At 41.7% G+C, this 24053-nt stretch overlaps 2 protein-coding genes across 4 annotated transcripts; both read left to right on the top strand.

The window, feature by feature from the left end:
• The first annotated feature begins 1176 nt into the window (after window positions 1–1176).
• LOC120045168 (gamma-sarcoglycan-like) lies at window positions 1177–13930 on the top strand. Of its 3 annotated transcripts, none has more exons than XM_038990116.1 (8): window positions 1177–1210; window positions 4134–4334; window positions 4737–4838; window positions 5998–6088; window positions 10614–10733; window positions 10931–11003; window positions 12016–12139; window positions 12379–13930. In XM_038990116.1, exons 1-8 carry the CDS (start codon window positions 1205–1207, stop codon window positions 12550–12552), a joined length of 891 nt encoding a protein of 296 aa, XP_038846044.1. In that variant the 5' UTR covers window positions 1177–1204; the 3' UTR covers window positions 12553–13930. The 3 variants fall into 3 exon arrangements, with proteins under 3 accessions (XP_038846044.1, XP_038846046.1, XP_038846045.1); XM_038990118.1 differs by lacking the exon at window positions 1177–1210 and adding an exon at window positions 2088–2218; XM_038990117.1 differs by lacking the exon at window positions 1177–1210 and adding an exon at window positions 3057–3171.
• LOC120043814 (tumor necrosis factor receptor superfamily member 19-like) lies at window positions 13479–24009 on the top strand. The gene is made up of 7 exons (XM_038988410.1): window positions 13479–13541; window positions 13627–13737; window positions 14204–14382; window positions 14469–14554; window positions 22636–22797; window positions 22979–23095; window positions 23259–24009. The coding sequence occupies exons 1-7, from the start codon at window positions 13479–13481 to the stop codon at window positions 23531–23533; spliced, it is 993 nt and encodes a 330-aa protein (XP_038844338.1). The 3' UTR covers window positions 23534–24009.
• Window positions 24010–24053: the final 44 nt, after the last annotated feature.

Consider the following 24053-nt stretch of genomic DNA (forward strand, 5'->3'; position numbering starts at 1 on the left):
CTGAGCCATTGAATTGCAACTCTACTTTGTCTCTATACTGACACTTAGCTTATTTGATTGCCTTGCGGAGAGAATAGCTACACTGTTTGTATTCGGTCATGTTTCCGGTCGCCTTGCCATGATTAAAAGCAGTGGTTTGCACTTTCAGTTTTGCGCGAATGCTACCATCAATTCACGGTTTCTGGTTGGGGAAGGTTTTAATAGTCACCGTGGGTATAACATCACCGATGCACTTGCTAATAAACTCGCTCACCGAATCAGCGTATACATCAATGTTGTTGTCTGAGGCTATCTGGAACATATTCCAGTCCACATGATCAAAGCATTCTTGAAACGTGGAATCGGATTGGTCGGACCAGCGTTGAACAGACCTGAGCAAGGGCGTTTCCTGTTTAAGTTTCTGTCTATAGGCTGGGATCAAAAAAATGGAGTCTTGGTCAGATTTGCCGAAAGGAGGGCGAGGGAGGGCTTTGTATGCGTCACGGAAGTTAGAGTAGCAATGATCCAGAATTTTTCTAGCCCGGGTCGCGCATTCGATATGCTGATAAAATTTAGGGAGCCTTGTTTTCAGATTAGCCTTGTTAAAATCCCCAGCTACAATAAATGCAGCCTCAGGAAATGTGGTTTCCAGTTTACATAGAGTCCAATGAAGTTCTTTCAGGGCCATCGAGGTGTCTGCTTGGAGGGGATATACACGGCTGTGATTATAATCGAAGAGAATTCTCTTGGTAGATAATGCAGTCAGCTTTGATTGTAAGGAATTCTAGGTCAGGTGAACTAAAGGACTTGAGTTCCTGTATGTCGTTATGATCACACCACGACTCGTTAATCATAAGGCATACACCCCCTCCCTTCTTCTTACCAGAGAGATGTTTGTTTCTGTCGGCGCAATGCGTGAAGAAACCGGGTGGCTGTACCGACTCTGATAAGGTATGTTAGCCATGTTTCCGTGAAACAGAGAATGTTACAATCTCTGATGTCTGTCTGGAAGGGAACCCTTGCTCGAATTTCGTCTACCTTGTTGTCAAGAGACTGGACATTGGCGAGTAGTATACTCGGGATGTGCCAGTCTACGGAGCCTGACCAGAAGACCGCTCCGTCTGCGGTGCCGTTGTTTTGGGTCGCCTACTGGGATCTGATCCATTGTCCTGGGTGGTGGTCCAAACAGAGGATCCGCTTTGGGAAAGTCGTATTCCTGGTCGTAATGTTGGTAAGTTGACGTTGCTCTTATATCCAATAGTTCTTCCCGGCTGTATGTAATAAGACTTACAATTACCTGGGGTAACAGTGTAAGAAATAATACATAAAAAACTAAATACTGCATAGTTTCCTAAGAACGCGAAGCTGAGCTGTAATCAACTATTTACCCATTTAATAACCAGACCTTCATACAAACTTGCTATGCTGAATTCTTGCCGCACAACGTGTTGCTATATGCTGCCAGCAAAGCCACAAGCGAGCCACTTGTGTGTAGATCACCATTTGTCCTCCCGCGTCACTTCAACACAGAAAATCTCAGCTAAACATAGAATGAAGATGAATACCTGTCTCTCTGTGGCCACCGAAAATGTAATAGATTAATATAAATAGCCTAAAAAGCTTGCTGTGTTATAAACAAACGAAGCAAGGATACTTTAAAAAAAAAGGAAAACACAACCAAATTTCATGTGCAATCAGTAGACCTACCTAGTAGCCTGTTTCTTCCACCATGGTACCATGGTGATTTTAATGGTGAAACATTGTAACTTTACCTGTAGGGAGATTCGTTGGTGTAGGCTTAGGACTAAATCAAAACATTGGTAATGCATGTATTGGTCTTCAAGTGGCTCATTATAATGTGTGTATACTTAACAAACAGCTGTGCAAATTACTTTCCAAAATGTGATTTAAAGTTCTGAATTAATTGTGTGTGCGCACTGGGATGTGTAAATTCCAAATCAACAAACCTGTCCTTGCGTGATGGCGCCCAGGCGCACTGGAGTGGCATGTTTGTAGTGATAACGCCCCCACAGGGAATTAGAATAAGCAGCCCATTATTAACACAACATTGCATAAAGGCATCATATCACTCATTCTGGAGTGGAGTTCCAGTCCAGAGATGTTGAGTTGACAGGGTCGGGGGTCTTTTTTTATATCCAAATATCTAAAGCTGTGGCACCGTCACACCTTTAAGAATTTGCGACAATCTGAGTTTCAGGATTGGCGCTATCGCAACAAGGTAATATTGGTGTCGGTATCAGACAATCACTCATTTTAAACGACTTTCTTTGCCATGAATATCTGGTTTTACGCCTGTAAATCCAACACCAACATGCCGGAGACGAGTTTTCTAGTCGTCTAGTCTGTCAAGTCGGTAAGACATTGAGGTATTTTTGTTTACAATGAGGAGGATTTGAATAGAGCGATGCACCGACCGACAGACAGAATCGCATGCGGAAAGGAAACGTGATGACTCGTGTCCGTTTGTACAGTTTAGGATATGTTCGTTCACAGCATCTCCACTTTGAGCGAACATTTAGGTACAATCTTTCTCTAGTGTGAAATTATGAATGAGTGAATTATTTAAAAAAATGATGATATTATGAAACCTGTCCTTGGTGCTGATTATTTGTCAACAGGACGTTTTAATTAATAATATCAACATTCATTATGCATAATGAATCATATGCAATAATTATTAATATTATTACAAAAATCTATAGGTAATTCTGAAATAATATCAGCAACCCTTCAGCAGAATGCTGTACTGAAAACACCTTCATTTTCTAATGAGACTGAGAATCACTTGAAATACTGTCTTTTATGTCTCTTTTATCTCATATACCTGACTGGGGTCTTTTTCTACTATTCTGCAAAAAGTTTTGGACAGAGAATAATTACATGGTTTTTCACCTCCAATGGATACCCATAGGTAGCCCATAACTTAGGCTGAACAAAGAGAATGGAGAAGTGAGGCAGGCAGAGAAATGTGGGTACCTAATGTAGACCATATAATGCAGGAGAGCGAGCCAAAGTCCTCATGAGGAGGGATGCTAAGCATCACTCAGTCAGTGCCGATTCGGAGCGTGATTCATGGCATCTTGCTGGTAAATGCCAGGTCCATGGGTCTGAGCTCCATACAAAAGCCCCATTGCCTCTGCAAAGGACGGAAACTTTCTCTCTGAGACTTTGGTAAGAGATGCTTATTGTCATTGATTTGTCTGTCATTGGTTAAGGAACAAGCTAGTAGTCCTGACCTATTGTTTATCATGTTGCATCTTGCATGTCATATGAATTAAAGGTATTTTTAAGTAGCATATGTTATTTCAAGATCAGAACAATTTTTGTCGCTATGGTATAAAAATGTGTAATACATCCCCTGAACATGAGTCAGATGATGTAAAAACCAGCAATCGCTTAAAGTTATGTTACGGAAGATTAATTTTTAACCATCACGCCACTTATTCCCATAGATTGTTCCCCTGTTTCAGTGGGGGAATACTGAACAGCTCATTAGGATGCTTTGAACAGGAACTGAACTGACATGTAATTACTGGGGAGATTTAGCAGAGGAGTTCCTGTTTTTTCTTTTTAAGGGGTTCTTCACAACAAGATCTCATTAGTGTTCAGTGCTGTTCACCCTTTTGGAGGCAAAGTTAACATTTTCATCTCATCTTGATCCCATCAGTTATTTAAAGCATGTTATGTATAGATTGAGAAATGTACAGTTCACAAATACATTTAGGATTTTGGGTCTCATATCCACTCTAAAAATAATTTCATCATACTGAAGAGATGCCATAAATTAAAGGCTTCTAAACATCCAAGATTCAAATTGACTGGACTTCTGCTCAAAAGGATAATTTCACTCTCACCACTTTTGAAGCATTCGGTTTTCTAACTAGTTTCTAAACAAGGTACTGTATAATAATTGTTTATCTAAGTAAAGTAATGCAACAGCAGATTACATGACTTCAATGCAATGTGGTCACACATATAGCAGCACATTATTGCATCTTTACTTCAAACTTGTATGACTTGTACACATAACATGTTGTATGAACATTTTTCTTTGTGATGCTCCATGTTTATGCTATGTTCCCCAAGGATGTAGGTAGCCTATTCTGCATCTGTGCTATAACTGTCCTTCTCAGCTGATGGTTTTGCAGCAATACCCCCCGCCAGCAGAGGGTGCTGAAGGCCCGGACACAGAGGAGCAGAATGATGATCACAGGCTGGGGATCTATGGCTGGAGGAAGCGCTGCCTCTATCTGCTGGTGCTTCTCCTACTCTCCACCCTGCTGGTCAACATTGCCCTGACCATCTGGATTCTCAGGGTCACCTGTCTCAACACAGTGAGTGCATTTCAACAGTATTTCTCTTCTCGCCTGCTATGAGGTTCCCTCTGACAATTTTGAGTAGGTGGCCAGGAGAAGGAAATCAAATTAAATACTTTTGAGATTCACACAGAGTACATGCTCAGTTCAGTATTTATCAGTGACAGTTGCTTATTACTAGACATCCTGGATGAGATAGCCTATCTTGAAATAGGTTTTATCTCTAATTAAACAGGGAAGTCATTTGTACACCTTTGTCTAGTTAAAGACCATCGAGGCATGTCGGCAGTCTCACAAAACACTTCAGAGGTACGATAAGATAACTTTAACTCTTCTGGAGGAGAATATCAGCATATTACAAGAGCAAGAATGACCAAACAGAGTTTGTATTAAAAGTTGATTTCCTCCTGACTGTTTCAGGAAGGAATGGGGCAGCTGAGAATAACATCAGATCGGGTGAGGCTTGATGGAGTGTCCGAGTTCCTCTTCTCTCTCTACGCCCAAGAGATACACTCCAAACAGGTAAACTAATTCAAGTTCTTTACATTGAACATTTACATATCCTCCTGTTTCCCTCAATGTTCTGATCACCACCCTATACTATGTATGTGATTTGAGGAGTTAGCAAGGTAACTTTAGTCAACTCTGTGTTTAACTCTGGATTACCGGTACCATGAAAGTGGCTCACTTTTTAGCCAGGTAATGAATCCTTCAGAACTAACCTGCTCCCGGGCAGGCTAACTAACCTGCTCCCGGGCAGGCTAACTCAGTGCTAACTCCACTTATACTGAATGAAGTGTCTGAGCTGTGAGTTGAGGACCAATGAAATCAAAATCCCTCCTTCTTGCAAAGATTGCATCATCATCCCTTTCACCATGGATGAAATATTTTATTCATCAAATGTTTTTGTGTAAAAAGATTGAAATACCTATGTTACTATCACATTTAGTAATGACAGGATGCATTTCAAACTTCATCCACAGTAAAAGTTTTGTATGACTTTTTATTAAATTATTTTATTGATAGGAGTGGAGGGAGGTGGTTGTGCATTGATAAGCACACCAAAGACAGCATTAACAATAAGTTATACAATAAAGACGGCAGTTCAACAAGCCTATTTCACACCGTAGCCTGCTTGATTGGCAAGATAACTTTTATCATTTTGATTTTGCCACAAATTAAAATGTGGCACTGACTCGCCCATGGATTGACGTTTCAGCATTGTCTCAATGAAGAGTTTGGCGTTTGACTAGCTAGTAAAAGCCAATTCATGCTTGATCCGAAAATGTGGTCGGAGGCGCAATTGCGGAGCCTTCAGAGGCATGCAGAGGCCAAATTGAGCTCCACACATTTTGTAACAATGCGGGGGACTCTGTATAGCTACGCATTGACTTGATTGGTTGACGGTAGGTGGGGCTGAAGGTCCTGTATAAATACAAACTCACATTCTTGACAACATCCTTCACAACAGTTCTGCTCTGCTCCGCGAAGAGCAACACATATGAATGCCCTGCCTTCTGCAGAGGCCGTATCACCGTAAATGAATGAAGCCTGAGCTGGAATGTGAAGCTAACTGAAGCTGGCTAGTTTTAGAAAACCCTGAGTAGATTTAGCTTTAATTGTAGTATACCCCTCTGATCAGAGTGACACTGGACTCAAACACTGTTCTCTTGCTTCACAGGATACCTCCCTTCTTATCCACTCTGAGTCCCAGAATGTCACGCTCCAAGCCTGCAATGGGAAAGGAGGTGTGTTAGGTAGCCTTAACCTGGGTAAGAGTCCATCTTTGCTAGCTACATCTTTATTAAGAAAGCTGAAAAATAGTGCTATTATGACTCAACACGTGCTTCCAAGGAATCAAATTCAAAACTAGTATTTTTTTAAATACACTTTTGATGTTTAATAGATGACTGTGTAATGAACTCATGCTGATGTATCTATTAGTTTCTCTGTGGCACTGATAAGATGCAGACCTACTGGACTAAATAGATTTATGAGAAATGGAGAGGTCAACAAAAGCTAGGTGCAACTCTGAATAATCAGAAAGGATGGCTTTAATGTATTCAAATCAAAATGCCATAGATGGGATGCCTCCACATGAGCCCTGAAATATATTATTCTCAGTTTATGGGCTCATATATATATATATGATTAATACTTTATATCCCTACATTTGATGGCTAATATAAATAGCCTGTGGGTGTTTACCTAAGTAGATGTCCATGCACCCACTGAAATCTAATTAGCATAATAAAAACATCCCCCCCAAAATCCGTCCGTTTAAGCTAGAGATATGTTTTTTTGCATTGGATGCGTTTCAGTCCACCGCATTCACCGATGTCGCACTTCTGCATCTACGGTGAAAGGTAACAGAGCTAGAGCGGTGTTTGTCAGACCATGAGACATCCCAGAAATCGGTCTTCTCACAAAATAGTCTGTAGTGTCCGAACAGTTTGGCCCACAAACTATTATGACCCCTCTATGGAAAGATGCTCTATGACCCCCACAAGCGTCTTGGGACTCGTCTGAAGTCGGTACAGCCAATCTGCCAACTTCTGTCTGTAGCGTCCAAACAGTTCGGGGTACACGCTAATGACTCTCACGAACACATACATGTCAGTTGTGTTGCTCTAGGACGCCCACAGGCCCCACAAGACTCGTCTGAAGGTCCGCCGTTACCATTTGAAAACATTTATGGAAGTACAGTATATATGGAGACTGTTTAGTGCCAAAAATAAGGGGTTAAATACAAGTAAAAAATAAAGATTCCTGATCTTTCTTATACACTACATGACCAAAAGTATGTGGACAGCTGCTCGTTAAACATCTCATTCCAAAATCATGGGCATTAATATGGAGTTGGTCCCCCCTTTGCTGCTAGAACTGCCTCCAATCTTCTGGGAAGGCTTTCCACTAGATGTTGGAACATTGCTGCGGGGACTTGCTTCCATTCAGCCACAAGAGCATTAGTGAGGTCGGGCACTGATGTTGGGCGATTAGGCTTGGCTCGCAGTCAGCGTTCCAATTCATCCCAAATGTATTCGATAGGGTTGAGGTCAGGGCTCTGTGCATGCTAGTCAAGTCCTTCAACACCGATCTCTGTATCGCTTCGTGCACGGGGCATTGTCATGCTGAAACAGGAAAGGGCCTTCTCCAAACTGTTGCCACAAAGTTGGAAGCACAGAATCATCTTGATTGTAATGTATGCTGTAGCGTTAAGATTTCCTTTTGCTGGAACTAAGGGGCCTAGCTCAAACCATGAAAAACAGCCTCAGACCATTATTCCTCCTCCACCAAACTTTACAGTTGGAACTATGCAGTCGGGCAGGTAGCCAGATAGTGAAGCGTGATTCATCACTCCAGAGAACGCGTTTCCACTGCTCCAGAGTCCAATTGTGGAGTGCTTTACACCACTCCAGCTGATGCTTGGCATTGCGCATGGTGATCTTAGGCTTGTGTGCGGCTGCTCGTCCATGGAAAACCATTTAATGAAGTTCCCGACGAACGGTTCTTGTGCTGGTGTTGCTTCCAGAGGCAGTTTGGAACTGGGTAGTGAGTGTTGCAACCGAGGACAGACCATTTTTACGTGCTATGTGCTTCAGCACTCGGCCGTCTCGTTCTTTGAGTTGGTGTGGCACAATCTGTTGGTCCATGTGGTAAATCTTGTATTTAATATGTTTTTTTAGGCTAATAGCATTAAGGCCAATTTTTCATGAAAGTGTTTTATTTATATATTTTTGGGGAAACTTCAAGGGGTCTTAATTCTAAATCTAATAGCTAATTATCCTTGGTATCACCTTCTTAAAACAATTCTATATAGTTTAGAAGAACTCCCTCCCCCGGCTTAGACTGTTCTGGGTTATATTAGGTATGAAGGTAAGAACCAGATGCAGACAATGTCGAATTAACAATGGTTTAATAATCCAACAGGGGTAGGCAAAAGACAGATCAAGGCAGGCAGGGGTCAGTAAACCAGAGGTGGGCAACGGTACTGGATGGCAGGCGGGCTCAGAGTCAGGACAGGCAAGGGTCAAAACCAAAGACGGCGAGAAAAAGGGAGACTGGGAAAGGCAGGAGCTGAGACAAACGTTGGTTGACTTGACAAACAAGATGAACTGGCAACAGACCAACAGAGAACACAGGTATAAATACACAGGGAATAATGGGGAAAATGGGTGACAGCTGAAGGGGGGTGGAGACAATCACAAAGACAGGTGAAACAGATAAGGGTGTGACAGGTTATAACATAATGAGGGTGAGAGCGGATATCAACATTAATTATCTCCCAACTTAATGTATTCATGCTCAATGCTCTTTAAAATGTGTGTGTCCTCTCCACGTACTACAGTTGAAGTCGCAGGTTTACATACGCCTTAGCCAAATACATTTAAACTCAGTTTTTCACAATTCCTGACATTTAATCCTAGTAAAAATGCCCTTTCTTAGGTCAGTTAGGATCACCACTTTATTTTAAGAATGTGAAATGTCAGAATAATAGTAGAGACAATTATTTATTTCAGCGTTTATTTCTTTCATCACATTCCCAGTGGGTCAGAAGTTTACATACACTCAATTAGTATTTGGGAGCATTGCCTTTAAGTTATTTAACTTGGGTCAAACGTTTTGGGTAGTCTTCCACAAGCTTCCCACAATAAGTTGGGTGAATTTTGGCCCATTCCTCCTGACAGAGCTGGTGTAACGGAGTCAGGTTTGTAGGCCTCCTTACTCGCACTCGCTTTTTCAGTTCTGCCCACAAATTTTCTATAGGATTGAGGTCAGGGCTTTGTGATGGCCACTCCAATACCTTGACTTTGTTGTCCTTAAGCCATTTTGCCACAACTTTGGAAGCTTAGGGTCATTGTCCATTTGGAAGACCCATTTGCGACCAAGCTTTAACTTCCTGACTGATGTCTTGAGATGTTGCTTCAATATATCCACATAATTTTCCTTCCTCACAATGCCATCTATTTTGTGAAGTGCACCAGTCCCTCCTGCAGCAAAACACCCCCACAACATGATTCTGCCACCCCCGTGCTTCATGGTTGGGATAGTGTTCTTCGGCTTGCAAGCGTCCCCCTTTTTCCTCCAAACATAATGATGGTCATTATGGCCAAACAGTTCTATTTTAGTTTCATCAGACCAGAGGACATTTCTCCAAAAAGTGCAATCTTTGTCCCCATGTGCAGTTGCAAACCGTAGTCTGGCTTTTTTATGGCGGTTTTGTAGCAGTGGCTTCTTCCTTGCTGAGCGGCCTTTCAAGTTATGTCGATATAGGACTCGTTTTACTGTGGATATAGATATTTTTGTACCTGTTTCCTCCAGCATCTTCACAAGGTCCTTTGCTGTTGTTCTGGGACTGATTTGCACTTTTCACACCAAAGTACGTTCATCTCTAGGAGACAGAACGCGTCTCCTTCCTGAGTGGTATGACGGCTGCGTGGTCCCATGGTGTTTATACTTGTGTACTATTGTTTGTACAGATGAACGTGGTACCTTCAGGCGTTTGGAAATTGCTCCCAAGGATGAACCAGACTTGTGGAGGTCTACTTTTTTTTCTTCTGAGGTCTTGGCTGATTTCTTTTGATTTTCCCATGATGTCAAGCAAAGAGGCACAGAGTTTGAAGGTAGGCCTTGAAATACATCCACAGGTACACCTCCAATTGACTCAAATGATGTCAATTCGCCTATCAGAAGCTTCTAAAGCCATGACGTCATTTTCTGGAATTTTCCAAGCTGTTTAAAGGCACAGTCAACTTAGTGTATATTAACTTCTGACCCACTGGAATTGTGATACTGTGAATTATAAGTGAAATAATCTGTCTTTAAACAATTGTTGGAAAAATTACTTGTGTCATTCACAAAGTAGATGTCCTAACCGACTTGCCAAAACTATAGTTTATTAACAAGAAATTTGTGGAGTGGTTGAAAAACAAGTTTTAATGACTCCAACCTAAGTGTATGTAAACTTGAGTAAAATATAAATGTGTTTCAGTAATGACCCTCATTAGGCAACTCAATGGATCCCATTTATGAAGCACCTTTCATTTCAGAATCTAAGCGTTTTTCAATATTGGGGTTAACTCACATCTCCCACTACCTACTGTATGTTTACGTGGAGATAGAAAATAGCTGTTCTGCTGAATCAAAACACTCTCCACACACAGTTATTGCTGTGTGGGTAGATGTGTTTGTAACATTTGAACTCAACCCACTGTGTGCATCCATTCACTTAAGTGTTAATTAAATGTCTACTGTGTTTTAATCACTTTGGTAATATAATTTATTATTTGTATTTAGGTCCACAATCCATGGAAAGCGTAGGACAACATTTTGAGGTGATGACAAGCACTGGGAAATTGTTATTTTCTGCTGGTACAGAACAGGTAGTTGTTGGAGCGGATAAGCTAACCATTACAGGTATGTGGGCATTTCACACTATTCAGAGAGACAGTCCAACTTTGTTGAATCATGAAACATCCTTTGCTAGTTTTGTCTGATATACTGTAACTGTCAGGGATATGGTAATACATACAATATCTGCATACTGATTCACATTATGTTACTATAAGAATATAATCTAAACTGGGCAGTGGTCCTACATTTGTGTTCTACAGGGTCTGATGGTGCTCAGTGTGAACATTCCATAGAGACATCTCTGGTCAGGGCAGAGCATTCCATGGACTTGAGGTAACTTTAAAATGTTGACACCTAATGGCAATTAGGAGAGGCCTTTGCTTTTCTTCTATTGTTAAATTAGAGGTTTGATCATTTTGTCTCCATTTCTTGTGACAGAAATAATCCCACCTTGGGTAAACAACATAACGATTAAACATAATTTGTTGTCTTACAGTCACCGTATGTATCACACAGCAGGGCAACATTTCCCAGACATCTTCTCTCTTCAATATAAATATCCCATCAACAGCAGTGTCCGCAGTGGTGGAGTGCAGGCTGCAGGACAGATGTAACAGGCACAACAGTCCCCTGCTCTGGGGTTCGGAGCAGCGTGTGTTTCCTGTGCCATTGTTATCTCTCCCTCCATCTTTGTTTCCCCAGTGTGTGGCCCTCAGAATGCACAGCGCTCTGCTCACTCTCTCTCCCTCAGCATACAAAGTGTCCTACCTTAACGAATCCTAATCCTAATGCCACACACTCCATGTACTGCCAGTGGGTGGGAGTAGAGACCTCCTCTTTTGTGTACAGGAGTGGGCAGACCTATAAATTGGGACTTATGTATTTAGGGGCTTTACTGTCGATGTAAAGAGATGCTTTTGTGGAAATATGCAAATCCAATTTACATGTTTAATTAAGATAAGAGGTATTAAGCTAATTTCTGATTTGGATGGATCAAGGGGTCTCATAGCAACAGCTTGGAGATGGTGTGCATAAATATTAATGTCATTGTCTCATATTGCTCGGTGAAAACACCCAGTGAATTTGTCCATAGTTCTTTCAGTTTCTGCCGATTTCCAACAAATTAAATTCAAATATGTTCTGAATTCGAATTGATAACATGACTAAATACATTTGAATGTAGACCGAATACATGTGCTAAACTGGTAATGTATGGATTTTCTGCCACCTATAGGCTTAATTCAAGTCCAATTCGGCCTTCTAAGTGTAAAGTATGCACCACTTGTGTCCATTCTCTTATTATCTAATATCCTTTACTGTATACTCTGTCTTTCTGTGTGGTCAGGCTAGAGGCCCCCACCCGTTCCCTCCACCTGGATGCTCCAAAGGGAGTCCACATCAAAGCAGTGTCCGGCAGCGGCCAGGCCGTGTCCAGCATGGACATCTCTCTACTCTCTATGGACGGAGTGGTAAGAAGAGGCACCACTAAATCTAGGATAGCAGACATGGCAACACTTTTTACTTCAGTGTCCTGATTACAATACTTAATACACTGTTTACGAATTCATTTGCATTGGAATAAGGACACTGTCATGTTTCCAAATATATTTCTTATTGTTAGCAAAAACTAAATAACTGTCTTCTTATATTTCATGTGCTCAAACAAATAATGAATATAGCATCATATTATTTTCCTCTCTTTTTACAGTTGATTCTGGATGCTGAGAGGGTGCAGCTGCCCAAGTTACCTCTGAGTGGAGAAGGAGAGAAAGGGAGTCCTGGGGAGCAGTTGTATGAAGTGTGTGTGTGTCCTGATGGAAGACTGTACCTGTCCAAAGCTGGTCACACCTCCACCTGCCATGACAACAGTCACAATTGTTAAAAGACCACACTCTATTATCTTGAGATTTGTATTTACCTGGGATCAACTTTATACATACAGGACATCATCATAGATGTGCAGTCAGTCGTGTCTTGCCTGAAAGTTATGCAAAGTGCATATTAGAAAAATATGAAAGTTCAGAAAACTTTTAATAAAACAACATTTGTATATTTTAATAGTTTTTTTTTACAGTGTCATATCTAAAGATGTACATGCAAGGTGTTCTACTCTAGTGGCACCAACTGTGTTACCTGTTTTGTCTGGGAACAGTTTCATTAATTATATTTGTGGATATTTTCATCCCTTTCACAGTAAACAGATGTTGGTTATGATATTGTACAACCGAATAACATGTATGATACTATACGTCCTATATGATATTGTACGACCGCTATTCCATCCATAACGTAACCTATTGTAGGGTAATATATCATACTAAACGGAGGGAAACAAATGCTTTTTCTAAATCCTACCCATTGCCCTGAAGACAGGTTGATATTTGGAACATACAGTGTACATATGTGATTGAAGATTGTTCATAATGTTCAGGGGGAGCATGATGCGCTAGTATCTGGCAGGCGGCAACATTATTTGTTGAAAAAGTAGCCTACCCAATAGCCGTGTCTGCGAACTACACTTCTGACTGGGTATTTAGGAGTGGGGCGCGGTATTTTCTAGGAACCTGTTATGGAATAAACGCTGTTGCCTTATCTTGCCTATGGTAGCATCATATGTCAGGTCCGCCAGATATCTACTTATATTACTGTACTTAATAGCTTCTTATGTCAATTAACATTGGACGTACTGTATCAGAAGGTGGACCATTTAATCGCATTATTATGAGCGTGGGTGGTATAAAAGTATTAGCTAATTGATTCCCATCCAGGTATTGGCAGACATTTTAAAACTAAGACAAAATAGTTAACATGGAGTGGAAGCTAAAGAAGATACTGTCGCGTTTACTGGAGCTGATTATTTTGTGCTATATGGTAAGGCATAAAGTTTTTCATTTACGGATGTAGTTTCTCATTTGTTGTAGTGTATCTGAAGTCTGTGAGTGATGCTCTTGGTCAGGTTCATGGAACTGCAGTGGAGAATAGAGAATGCAGGGAGCAGGAGTATAGGGATGAAGCAGGGGACTGTGTCGCCTGCAGACAGTGTGGATCTGGGCAGGAGTTATCCACGGTGAGTAGTCTATCAAACGTATTCCCTCCTGTCAAAATGATTGATACAACCAGTCATGCCATTGTAAGAATATAATTAATGTGCGCGCAGCAAGTAGACTAGCGGTTAAGAGCTTTGGGCCAGTAAGAAAGGTTCCCCTATAAGATAATAATACAAGTCGCTGGTTCGAAACCGAGCCGACTAGGTGAAAAATGTGTAAATCTGACCCTGAGCAAGGCACTTAACCCTAATTGCTCTGGATAAGAGCATCTGCTAAATGACTAAAATGTTATGTATTTCCTGTTACATACTTTGTTGACATATGAAACATTTTACACAAATGTTACTATGCCAGTTGTCTCTTTCTCTCTCAATCACTGTGGGACCTCTGCTTACTGTTCCTTCACAAACTCCCAACCCCCACCACACCTCCTCTGCCATCAACTGGGTCTCCTGTGTGTGTTTGTGTGTGTGTTAAACCCTTCAGGAATGTGGCTTTGGCTATGGGGTGGGTGCTCGCTGTGCACCCTGCAGACCGGGGCGCTACAAAGAGGAAGCAGGAGGGCAGAAATGCAAGCCGTGTCTATCATGTGCCCACACCAGCCGCCTCCATAGAGCCAACTGCACCACCACAGGAAACGCTGTGTGTGGAGACTGTCTGCCTGGGTGAGGACAGCTGCTGTCTCATCCTCCCCAGTATCTCCGAAGTGTCTCCATTTTCTACCACATATGCTGTTGTTGTTGTATTACAGGTTCTATAGGAAAACCAAACTGAGTGGGTTTCAGGACATGGACTGTGTACCCTGTGGAGACCCTCCTCATGCCTATGAGCTTCTCTGTGAGTAGGCCTTTTCATCAATACAAATGATCTATGCACACTCACACACTACATACTCTCACAGACATGCATATTGACGCCACACTCACACATAGACACAAATTGTATTAGTCACATACACATGGTTAGCAGATGTTATTGCAAGTGTAGCGAAATGCTTATGCTTCTGGTTCCGACAGTGCAGCAGTATCTAACAGGTAATATCTAACAATTTCACAACAAAACCTAATATCTGAAAAAATTCCAAAACAAAACGTAATACACACTATCAAGTAAAGGAATGGGATAAGAATATATCAGTATAAAATATATGGATGAGCAGTGACAGAGCGGCTAAGATGCAATAGATAGTAAAGAATGGATAGTGAAGGACACAGTATTCTTTATATACATATGAAATGAGTAATGCAAGATATGTAAACATTCTTGTAGTGGCATTATTAAAGTGACTAGTGTTCCATTTAGTAAAGTGGCCAATGATATCAAGTCTGTAGGTAGGCAGCCGCCTCTCTGTGCTAGTGGTGGCTGTTTAACAATCTGATGGCCTTGAGATAGAAGCTGTATTTCAATCTCTCTGTCCCAGCTTTGATGTACCTGTACTGACCTCGCCTTCTGGATGGAAGCAGGGTGAACAGGCAGTGGCTCGGGTGGTTATTGTCCTTGATGATATTTTTTGCCTTCCAGTGACATCGGATGTTGTAGGTGTCCTGGAGGGCAGGTAGTTTGCCCCCTGTGATGCGTTGTGCAGACTGCACTACCCTCTGGAGAGCCTTGCGGTTGTGGGCGGTGCAGTTGCCATTCCAGGCGGTGATACAGCCCGACAGGATGCTCTCAATTGTGCACCTGTAAAAGTTTGTGAGTGTTTTTGGTGACAAGCCACATTTTTTCAGCCTCCTGAGGTTGAAGAGGCGCTGTTGCGCCTTCTTCACCACACTGTCTGTGTGCGTGGACCATTTCAGTTTGTCGGTGATATGTACACCGGGGAACTTAAAACTTTCCACCTTCTCCACTGCTGTCCCGTCGATGTGGATAGGGGGGTGCTCCCTTTGCTGTTTCCTGAAGTCCACGATCATCTCTTTTGTTTTTCTGACATTGAGTGAGAGGTTATTTTCCTGACACCATACTCCGTGGGGCCTCACCTCCTCCCTGTAGGCTGTCTCGCCATTGTTGGTAAATAAGCCTAAAACTGTTGTGTCATCTGCAAACTTGATTGAGTTGGAGGCGTGCATGGCCACGTAGTCGTGGGTGAACAGGGAGTACAGGAGGGGGCTGAGAATGCACCCTTGTGGGGCCCCAGTGTTGAGGATCAGAGGAGTGGAGATGTTGTTTCCTACCTTCAACACCTGGGGGCGGCCCTTCAGGAAGTCCAGGACCCAGTTGCACATGGCGGGGTCGAGACCCAGGGTCTCAAGCTTAATGATGAGTTTGGAGGGTATCATGGTGTTGAATGCTGAGCTGTAGTCAATGAACAGCATTTTTACATACAGTTGAAGTCGGAAGTTTACATACACCTTAGCCAAATACATTTAAACTCAGTTTTTCACAATTCCTGACATTTAATCCCAGTAAAAAATCCCTGTTTTAGGTCAGTTAGGATCACCACTTTATTTTAAGAATGTGACATGTCAGAATAATAGTAGAGAGAATGATTTATTTCATGTCAGAATAATAGTAGAGATAATGATTTATTTCAGCTTTTATTTCTTTCATCACATTCCCAGTGGGTCAGATGTTTACATACACTCAATTAGTATTTGGTAGCATTGCCTTTAAATTGTTTAACTTGGGTCAAACGTTTTGGGTAGCCTTCCAAAAGCTTCCCACAACAAGTTGGGTGAATTTTGGCCCATTCCTCCTGATAGAGCTCACACCATTTCTCCTTCACCCAAATCCAGATAGCTGATGTTCTGAAAATCTGGACCCTCTCTTTCTAAAATGATCTGCCGAAATTGTTGCAACCCCTATTACTAGCCTGTTCAACCTCTCTTTCATATCATCTGAGATTCCCAAAGATTGGAAAGCTGCCGCGGTCATCCCCCTCTTCAAAGGTGGTGACACTCGAGACCCAAACTGCTACAGACCTATATCTATCCTACCCCGTCTTTCTAAGGTCTTCGAAAGCCAAGTTAACAAACAGATTACCGACCATTTCGAATCCCACCGTACCTTCTCCGCTATGCAATCTGGTTTCAGAGCTGGTCATGGGTGCACCTCAGCCACGCTCAAGGTCCTAAACAATATCATAACCGCCATCGATAATAAGAGACATTACTGTGCAGCCGTATTCATCGACCTAGCCAAGGCTTTCGACTCGGTCAATCACCGCATTCTTATTGGCAGACTCGACAGCCTTGGTTTCTCAAATAATTGCCTCGCCTGGTTTACCAACTACTTCTCTGATAGAGTTCAGTGTGACAAATCGGAGGGCCTGTTGTCCGGACCTCTGGCAGTCTCTATGGGGGTGCCACAGGGTTCAATTCTCGGGCCAACTCTCTTCTCTGTATACATCAATGATGTCATTCTTGCTGCTGGTGATTCTCTGATCCACCTCTACGCAGACGACACCATTCTGTATACTTCTGGCCCCTCTTTGGACACTGTGTTAACTAACCTCCAGATGAGATTCAATGCCATACAACTCTCCTTCTGTGGCCTCCAACTGCTCTTAAATGCAAGTAAAACTAAATGCATGCTATGCAATCGATCACTGCCCGCCCGTCCTGCATCACTACTCTGGATGGCTCGGACTTAGAATACGTGGACAACTACAAATACCTAGGTGTCTGGTTAGACTGTAAACTCTCCTTCCAGACTCACATCAAACATCTCCAATCCAAAATGAAATCTAGAATCGGCTTCCTATATCGCAACAAAGCATCCTTCACTCATGCTGCCAAACATACCCTCGTAAAACTGACCATCCTACCGATCTTCGACTTCGGCGATGTCATCTATAAAATAGCCTCCAACACTCTACTCAACAAATTGGATGCAGTCTATCACAGTGCCATCCGTTTTGTCACCAAAGCCCCATACACAACCCACCACTGCGACCTGTATGCTCTCGTTGGTTGGCCCTCGCTTCATACTCGTTGCCAAACCCACTGGCTACAGGTTATCTACAAGTCTCTGCTAGGTAAAGCCCCGCCTTATCTCAGCTCACTGATCACCATAGCAGCACCCACTCGTAGCACGTGCTCCAGCAGGTATATCTCACTGGTCACCCCCAAAGCCAATTCCTCCTTTGGTCGCCTCTCCTTCCAGTTCTCTGCTGCCAATGACTGGAACGAACTGCAAAAATCACTGAAGCTGGAGACTCATATTTCCCTCACTAGCTTTAAGCACCAGCTGTCAGAGCAGCTCACAGATCACTGCACCTGTACATAGGCTGTTTACAGATGGGCTATCTATCTACCTCATCCCCATACTGTATTTATTTATTTATCTTGCTCCTTTGCACCCCAGTATCTCTACTTGCACATTCATCTTCTGCACATCCTACCATTCCAGTGTTTAATTCCTTTATTGTAATTACTTCGCCACCATGGCCTATTTATTGCCTTAACTCCCTTATCTTACCTCATTTGCACTCACTGTAAATATACTTTTTGTTTTCTTTATTCTACTGTATTATTGACTGTATGTTTTGTTTATTCCATGTGTAACTCTGTGTTGTTGTATGTGTCGAATTGCTATGCTTTATCTTGGCCAGGTCGCAGTTCGAATGAGAACTTGTTCTCAACTAGCCTACCTGGTTAAATAAAGGTGAATTTTTTACATATAAATAAATAAATAAAAGAGCTGGTGTAGCTGAGTCAGGTTTGTAGGCCTCCTTGCTCGCACACGCTTTTTCAGTTCTGCCCACAAATTTTCAATAGGATTGAGGTCAGGGCTTTGTGATGGCCACTCCAATACTTTGACTTTGTTGTACTTAAGCCATTTTGCCACAACTTTGGAAGTATGCTTGGGGTCATTGTTCATTTGGAAGACCTATTTGCGACCAAGCTTCATCTTCCTGACTGATGTCTTGAGATGTTGCTTCAATATATCCATATAATTTTACTTCTTCATGATGCCATCTATTTTGTGAAGTGCACTAGTCCCTCCTGCAGCAAAGCACCCCCACAACATGATTCTGCCACCCCCGTGCTTCACGGTTGGGATGGTGTTCTTCGGCTTGTAAACATCCCCCTTTTTCCTCCAAACATAACGGTGGTCATTATGGCCAAACAGTTCTATTTTAGTTTCATCAGACCAGAGGACATTTCTCCAAAAAGTGCGATCTTTGTCCCCATGTGCAGTTGCAAACCGTAGTCTGGCTTTTTTATGGCGGTTTTGGAGCTGAGCGGCCTTTCAGGTTATGTCGATATAGGACTCGGTTTACTATAGATATAGATGCTTTTGTACCTGTTTCCTCCAACATCTTCACAAGGTCCATTGCTGTTATTCTGGGATTGATTAGCACTTTTCACACCAAAGTACGTTCATCTCTAGGAGACAGAACACGCCTCCTTCCTGAGCAGTATGACGGCTGCGTGGTCCCATGGTGTTTATACTTGCGTGCTATTATTTGTACAGATGAACGTGGTACCTTCAGGCGTTTGGAAATTGCTCCCACGGATGAACCAGACTTGTAGAGGTCTACAATTTTTTTTCTGAGGTCTTGGCTGATTTCTTTTGATTTTCCCATGATGTCAAGCAAAGAGGCACTGAGTTTGAAGGTAGGCCTTGAAATACATCCACAGGTACACCTCCAATTGACTCAAATTATGTCAATTAGCCTATCAGTTACACCAGCTCTGTCAGGAGGAATGGGCCAAAATTCACCCAACTTATTGTGGGAAGCTTGTGGAAGGCTACCCGAAATGTTTGACCCAAGTTAAACAATTTAAAGGCAATGAAACCCAATACTAATTTAGTGTATGTAAACTTCTGACCCACTGGGAATGTGATGAAAGAAATAAAAGCTGAAATAAATAATTATCTCTACTATTATTCTAAATGTATTTGGCTGAGGTGTATGTAAACTTCCGACTTCAACTGTAGGTATGGTCACTGTAGGTACGACGTCCTCGTTGCACTTGTTGATGAAGCCAATGACTGATGTGGTGTACTCCTCAATGCCACCGGAGGAATCCCGGAACATATTCCAGTCTGTGCTAGCATCTGCTTCATCTGACCACTTTTTTATTGATCTAGTCACTGGTGCTTCCTGCTTTAATCTTTGCTTGTAAGCAGGAATCAGGAAGATAGAATTATGGTCAGATCTGCCAAATGGAGGGTGTTGGTTCCGTTTTTCTGTGTTCCGTTTTATTTACTTAACAAATAAGGAAAACTCAAAATGTGCACTTATAAATCATAACAATTTTAATCAAAATACAGCTGTAGACAGAAGTCAAAGATCAAACATCACACATACAACTGATGTCTCTCATGAGTTCTGCCCCATAGGAAAAGTCCAAGTTGCTTTTATCATGCTTGTAATCAACCCCCTGTGATGTCACTGCATACTTCATTACCTGCTACTCCTCAGACCAAGCCCATGAATACACAGCTATACTAACTTGCAAGAGATACAATAGTTCCAGTGTTTTCTAAGGCCTCAGCAGTAATTGTGAACTCCCCCAAGTTGATTTATAGAGGTATGTCTGATTAGCCTCTTATCTCTTCTACTCCCCTGCTGGGCTCTCTGTTTATCTTTGAAATGCTTTTTCACAGACCCCGTTTCTTTATAAGAGGCAGAGACTTAGAAAAAATTGGAACAATTCTAAAACCTTATAATGAATATATATATTATTAATCTGTAGTCTAGGACCCTATAAATGTAGAGGAGGAGGGGTCCCATAGCCCCTCCCCTTCTATTAATACAACATAAGAATAATCAATTATTATAATACATCAAACATTTGGTGCAGCCCCTATCATGACCCCATCAAGGGCGAGGGAGAGCTCTGGGTGAGTGTTTTCTTGTTTGCTTATGGCGGAATACAGCTCATCCAATGCTGTCTTAGTGCCAGCCTCTGACTGTGGTGGTATGTAAACAGCTACGAAACATACAGATGAAAACTCTCTAGGTAGGTATCGTGGTCTACAGTTTATCATGAGATACACTATCTCAGGTGAGCAATAGCTCGAGACTTCCTTAGATATCGTGCACCAGCTGTTATTTACAAAAATACATAGTCCGCCACCCCTTTTCTTAACAGACGCTGCTGTTCTATCCTGCCGGTGCAGCGTATAACCAGCCAGCTATATGTTGATAGTGTGGTCGTTCAGCCACGTTTCCGTGAAGCATAAGATATTACAGTTTTTAAGGTCCTGTTGGTAGTTTAATCTTCCACGTAGGCCATCTATTTTAATGTCCAAAGATTGCACGTTTGCTAACAGAATGGAAGGGAGTGGGGGTTTATTCGATCGCCCACAAATTCTCAGAAGGCAGCCCGCCCTCCGGCCCCTTTTTCTCTGCCTCCTCTTCACGCAAATCACAGGGATCTGGGCTTGTTCCAGAGAAAGCAGTATATAGTTTGCGTCAGACTCGTTAAAGGAAAAAAAAAAAGATTCTGCCAGTCCATGGTGAGTAATCGCAGTCCTGCACAGTTCTGCACATTGACTCGGTAGCGGTATTCCTTGTATATAGCCTCATTATTATGTTACTATTTCCTTTTATTTCTTCTTATTTACTAATGATTTTTTTCTTTTTAACTCTGCACTGTTGGGAAAGGGCTCATAAGTAAGCATTTCACGGGAAAAGTCTACGGTTGTTATATTCAGTGCATGTGACAAATAACATTTTCTTTGATTTTGATTTCCCATAGGCAAGATTGTGCTTCAGTCCATGTACTATAAGCACGCTTAATGTTACTGTACCACTTTTAGAATAATTTAAGAAAATATTTCCAGGGAACATGTGAAATGTGCTTTACTGATGTCTGTCTGTTTAACCATCTTTCTGGGATTGTTTGCACACACATATCCACTATGTACCAGCCTCAAATGAAATTCTTGGAAGATCAAATCATGCCCACCACTATTTTGTAGTGGAGTGTGAGCTAGCTGGCTGTTGAACTTCCGTCTCTCTCTGTGTTTAACTTGGCAGTCAAATGGGGTTGAAATAAGAACACATTTCCCAGATGTTACAACCTACTGTTAGATGTTAGGTTTGGAAAAATAAGCCTGGTATTGAAGCACACTTTGATACCATAAAAGGCATATTCAGATGTAAAATACTAATTTAGATGATTTTGAGATTACAAAAACGTATTTGAAGTCCATCTGAGAACTCTTGTAGTTGAAATGTGAAATTCTTATGAGACAAATAGGTTGTTGTATCCCAGAGTGACAGTGCTCTCCAAGTGTATTCTCCCCACCTCTCACTACATGCCTCCAGTTGTGATGGAACAGTATTTCATTCATAGTGACTTTTATAAAACAAAAACAAAGTGTAGACCAGCACAAGTAAGTTCTTGCATATCCTTCCAACTGAAGGATCTTACCGTAGTTTGTACTTCCAATCACTTTCTTGAGAAAATAGGCTTGAAAAAACTTAATAGGTGCTTGTTTTTGATTTCCTGACACCTTTTAGACATCTCTGTTCTGGTGGTTCAGTTTGATGATGCCCCAGGGGTATGTTCGGTTTGGTTATCAAACAAAAGGGTTTTGGCACAGAACAGTGTTATAATTAGATTAGCATGTCAATTTGTTTCAGTGGATTGTTCTCTATCTGAACTGATAAGCAGGAAAGATTTGGGGAGACACAAAGACAACCAGACTCAGTGTGCTGCGTCTTTGGATTTGAGAAGCCACTACCAAAGAGGACATATGAGATACCATTCACTGCCTTACTGAAAAACAAAATATACACATGCCGACACACACAGTAGCCAACAAACACACACTGCACCCACACTCAATTACAAATCTGAATTATCTCATACTTAAAAATACTTTGAGAAAGTGGGTGTCATAACAACTGTTCTATAATTAAATGCATGTTTGTGGGTGTGCTGTATTTCACCTAAGGATAAACAACTGTAGTGATATTTGTGCACATGCGTGTGTGTTTATGCATGTTTACTGTGTAGGCAGTAGCAGGGTGAACCTGGTGCCCCTTTCGTCTGTTGTGGCAAGCCCCAGGGACACTGTCCTGGCTGTAGTCATCTGCATCGCTCTGACTTCTGTCCTACTGGCCCTAATGCTTTTCTGTGCCATCTACTGCAAAAGACAGCTGGAGAAGAAACCTCATGGTAACCCTGCCTGAATCACAGATTCTCACTCATCCCTCTTGTGTCGAGTAAGATTGTAATCATGTCAAACAATGTTTAATGCAGATATTATGCTGTATTTATACCATGCCAAATATTTATTGATATAAACACTTGTGTTAATGTAAAAAGTAAATAAAACTTTTGTTTTTGCACTAATCAGAGCCATGTCACGGTGGTAGCTGCTATGATGCAGAGTTCCCCAGCTTTGAGAATATTCAGGTCCATCAGCTACATCAGATCACCTCAAACTGCTACCATGGTACGGGCATAACTTGTGGTATGTTGTTCTGTTAGCCTGGGCTTGCAAATAACCTTTTCATGTCATTCTTTACCAATATGCACATGGCGCCAAATCCACATTTGAGAAGAGTGCATAACTTGAATTTCTGCACTTGACATGTCCCATCAACATCTATAAAACCGCATTTTCCTGTCCTAAGGTCCAGTGAAGCTTTTCCCCTATCAGTTCTCTGAGGAACCTTGCAGCATGGAGAACAGCAGTGGCTTCCGTCTCCACTGTTCTCAGAACAGCAATGGAATGGCCACATATCCTGCCTGGGAGTCACAGAGAAGACCACTAGAGAACCCACTGCCCAGTGAGCTGAACCATGACCTCTACCAAACTGATGTGGAAGTGTCTGATGAGGAATTTTCCTTAGAGGATGATGAAACATTGACAGGAGAGAAGACGTGGACCCATGCTATATTAAACTAAAGATCTGGGATTCATTAAACTGTACTGAGTAGGCCTAAAAGCAGGGACCATTTCTTCATGAGGATAACCTTTGATATGTTGACTGTCATCATAACAGATTTGTGGTTATGTGAAAGACATAGCAACTGCTGACAAATGTGAGTTGCTGGTTTCCAAGCCATTCAAACCTGTATTTTCTGCTTCTGTTATTTTCCAGAGCTCATCTCATTGCCATTACCAAATATGTGTGGGCCAATGTCTGATATAGTACAAGTTTAAATTGAACCAATTCTCTTGGATTAAAATAAATAAATAAAATGTACCATGTATGTAAATACATTTAAAAAGCTTGTAATTTACAGTCAAATCCAAAATTATTGGCACCCTTGATAAAGATGAGCAAAAAAAGACTATAAAATACAAATTCTGAGCTATTGTATTTTATAATAGTACAATTGCTTAGAAAAAGATTGTTTAACAAATAATAAAAAATCTCAAAAAGATGGATGTCACCTGTTTTTCAATACTTTGTTTTCGACAT

Source organism: Salvelinus namaycush, chromosome 3, assembly GCF_016432855.1.
Source record: "Salvelinus namaycush isolate Seneca chromosome 3, SaNama_1.0, whole genome shotgun sequence".
NCBI classification, from domain to species: domain Eukaryota; kingdom Metazoa; phylum Chordata; class Actinopteri; order Salmoniformes; family Salmonidae; genus Salvelinus; species Salvelinus namaycush.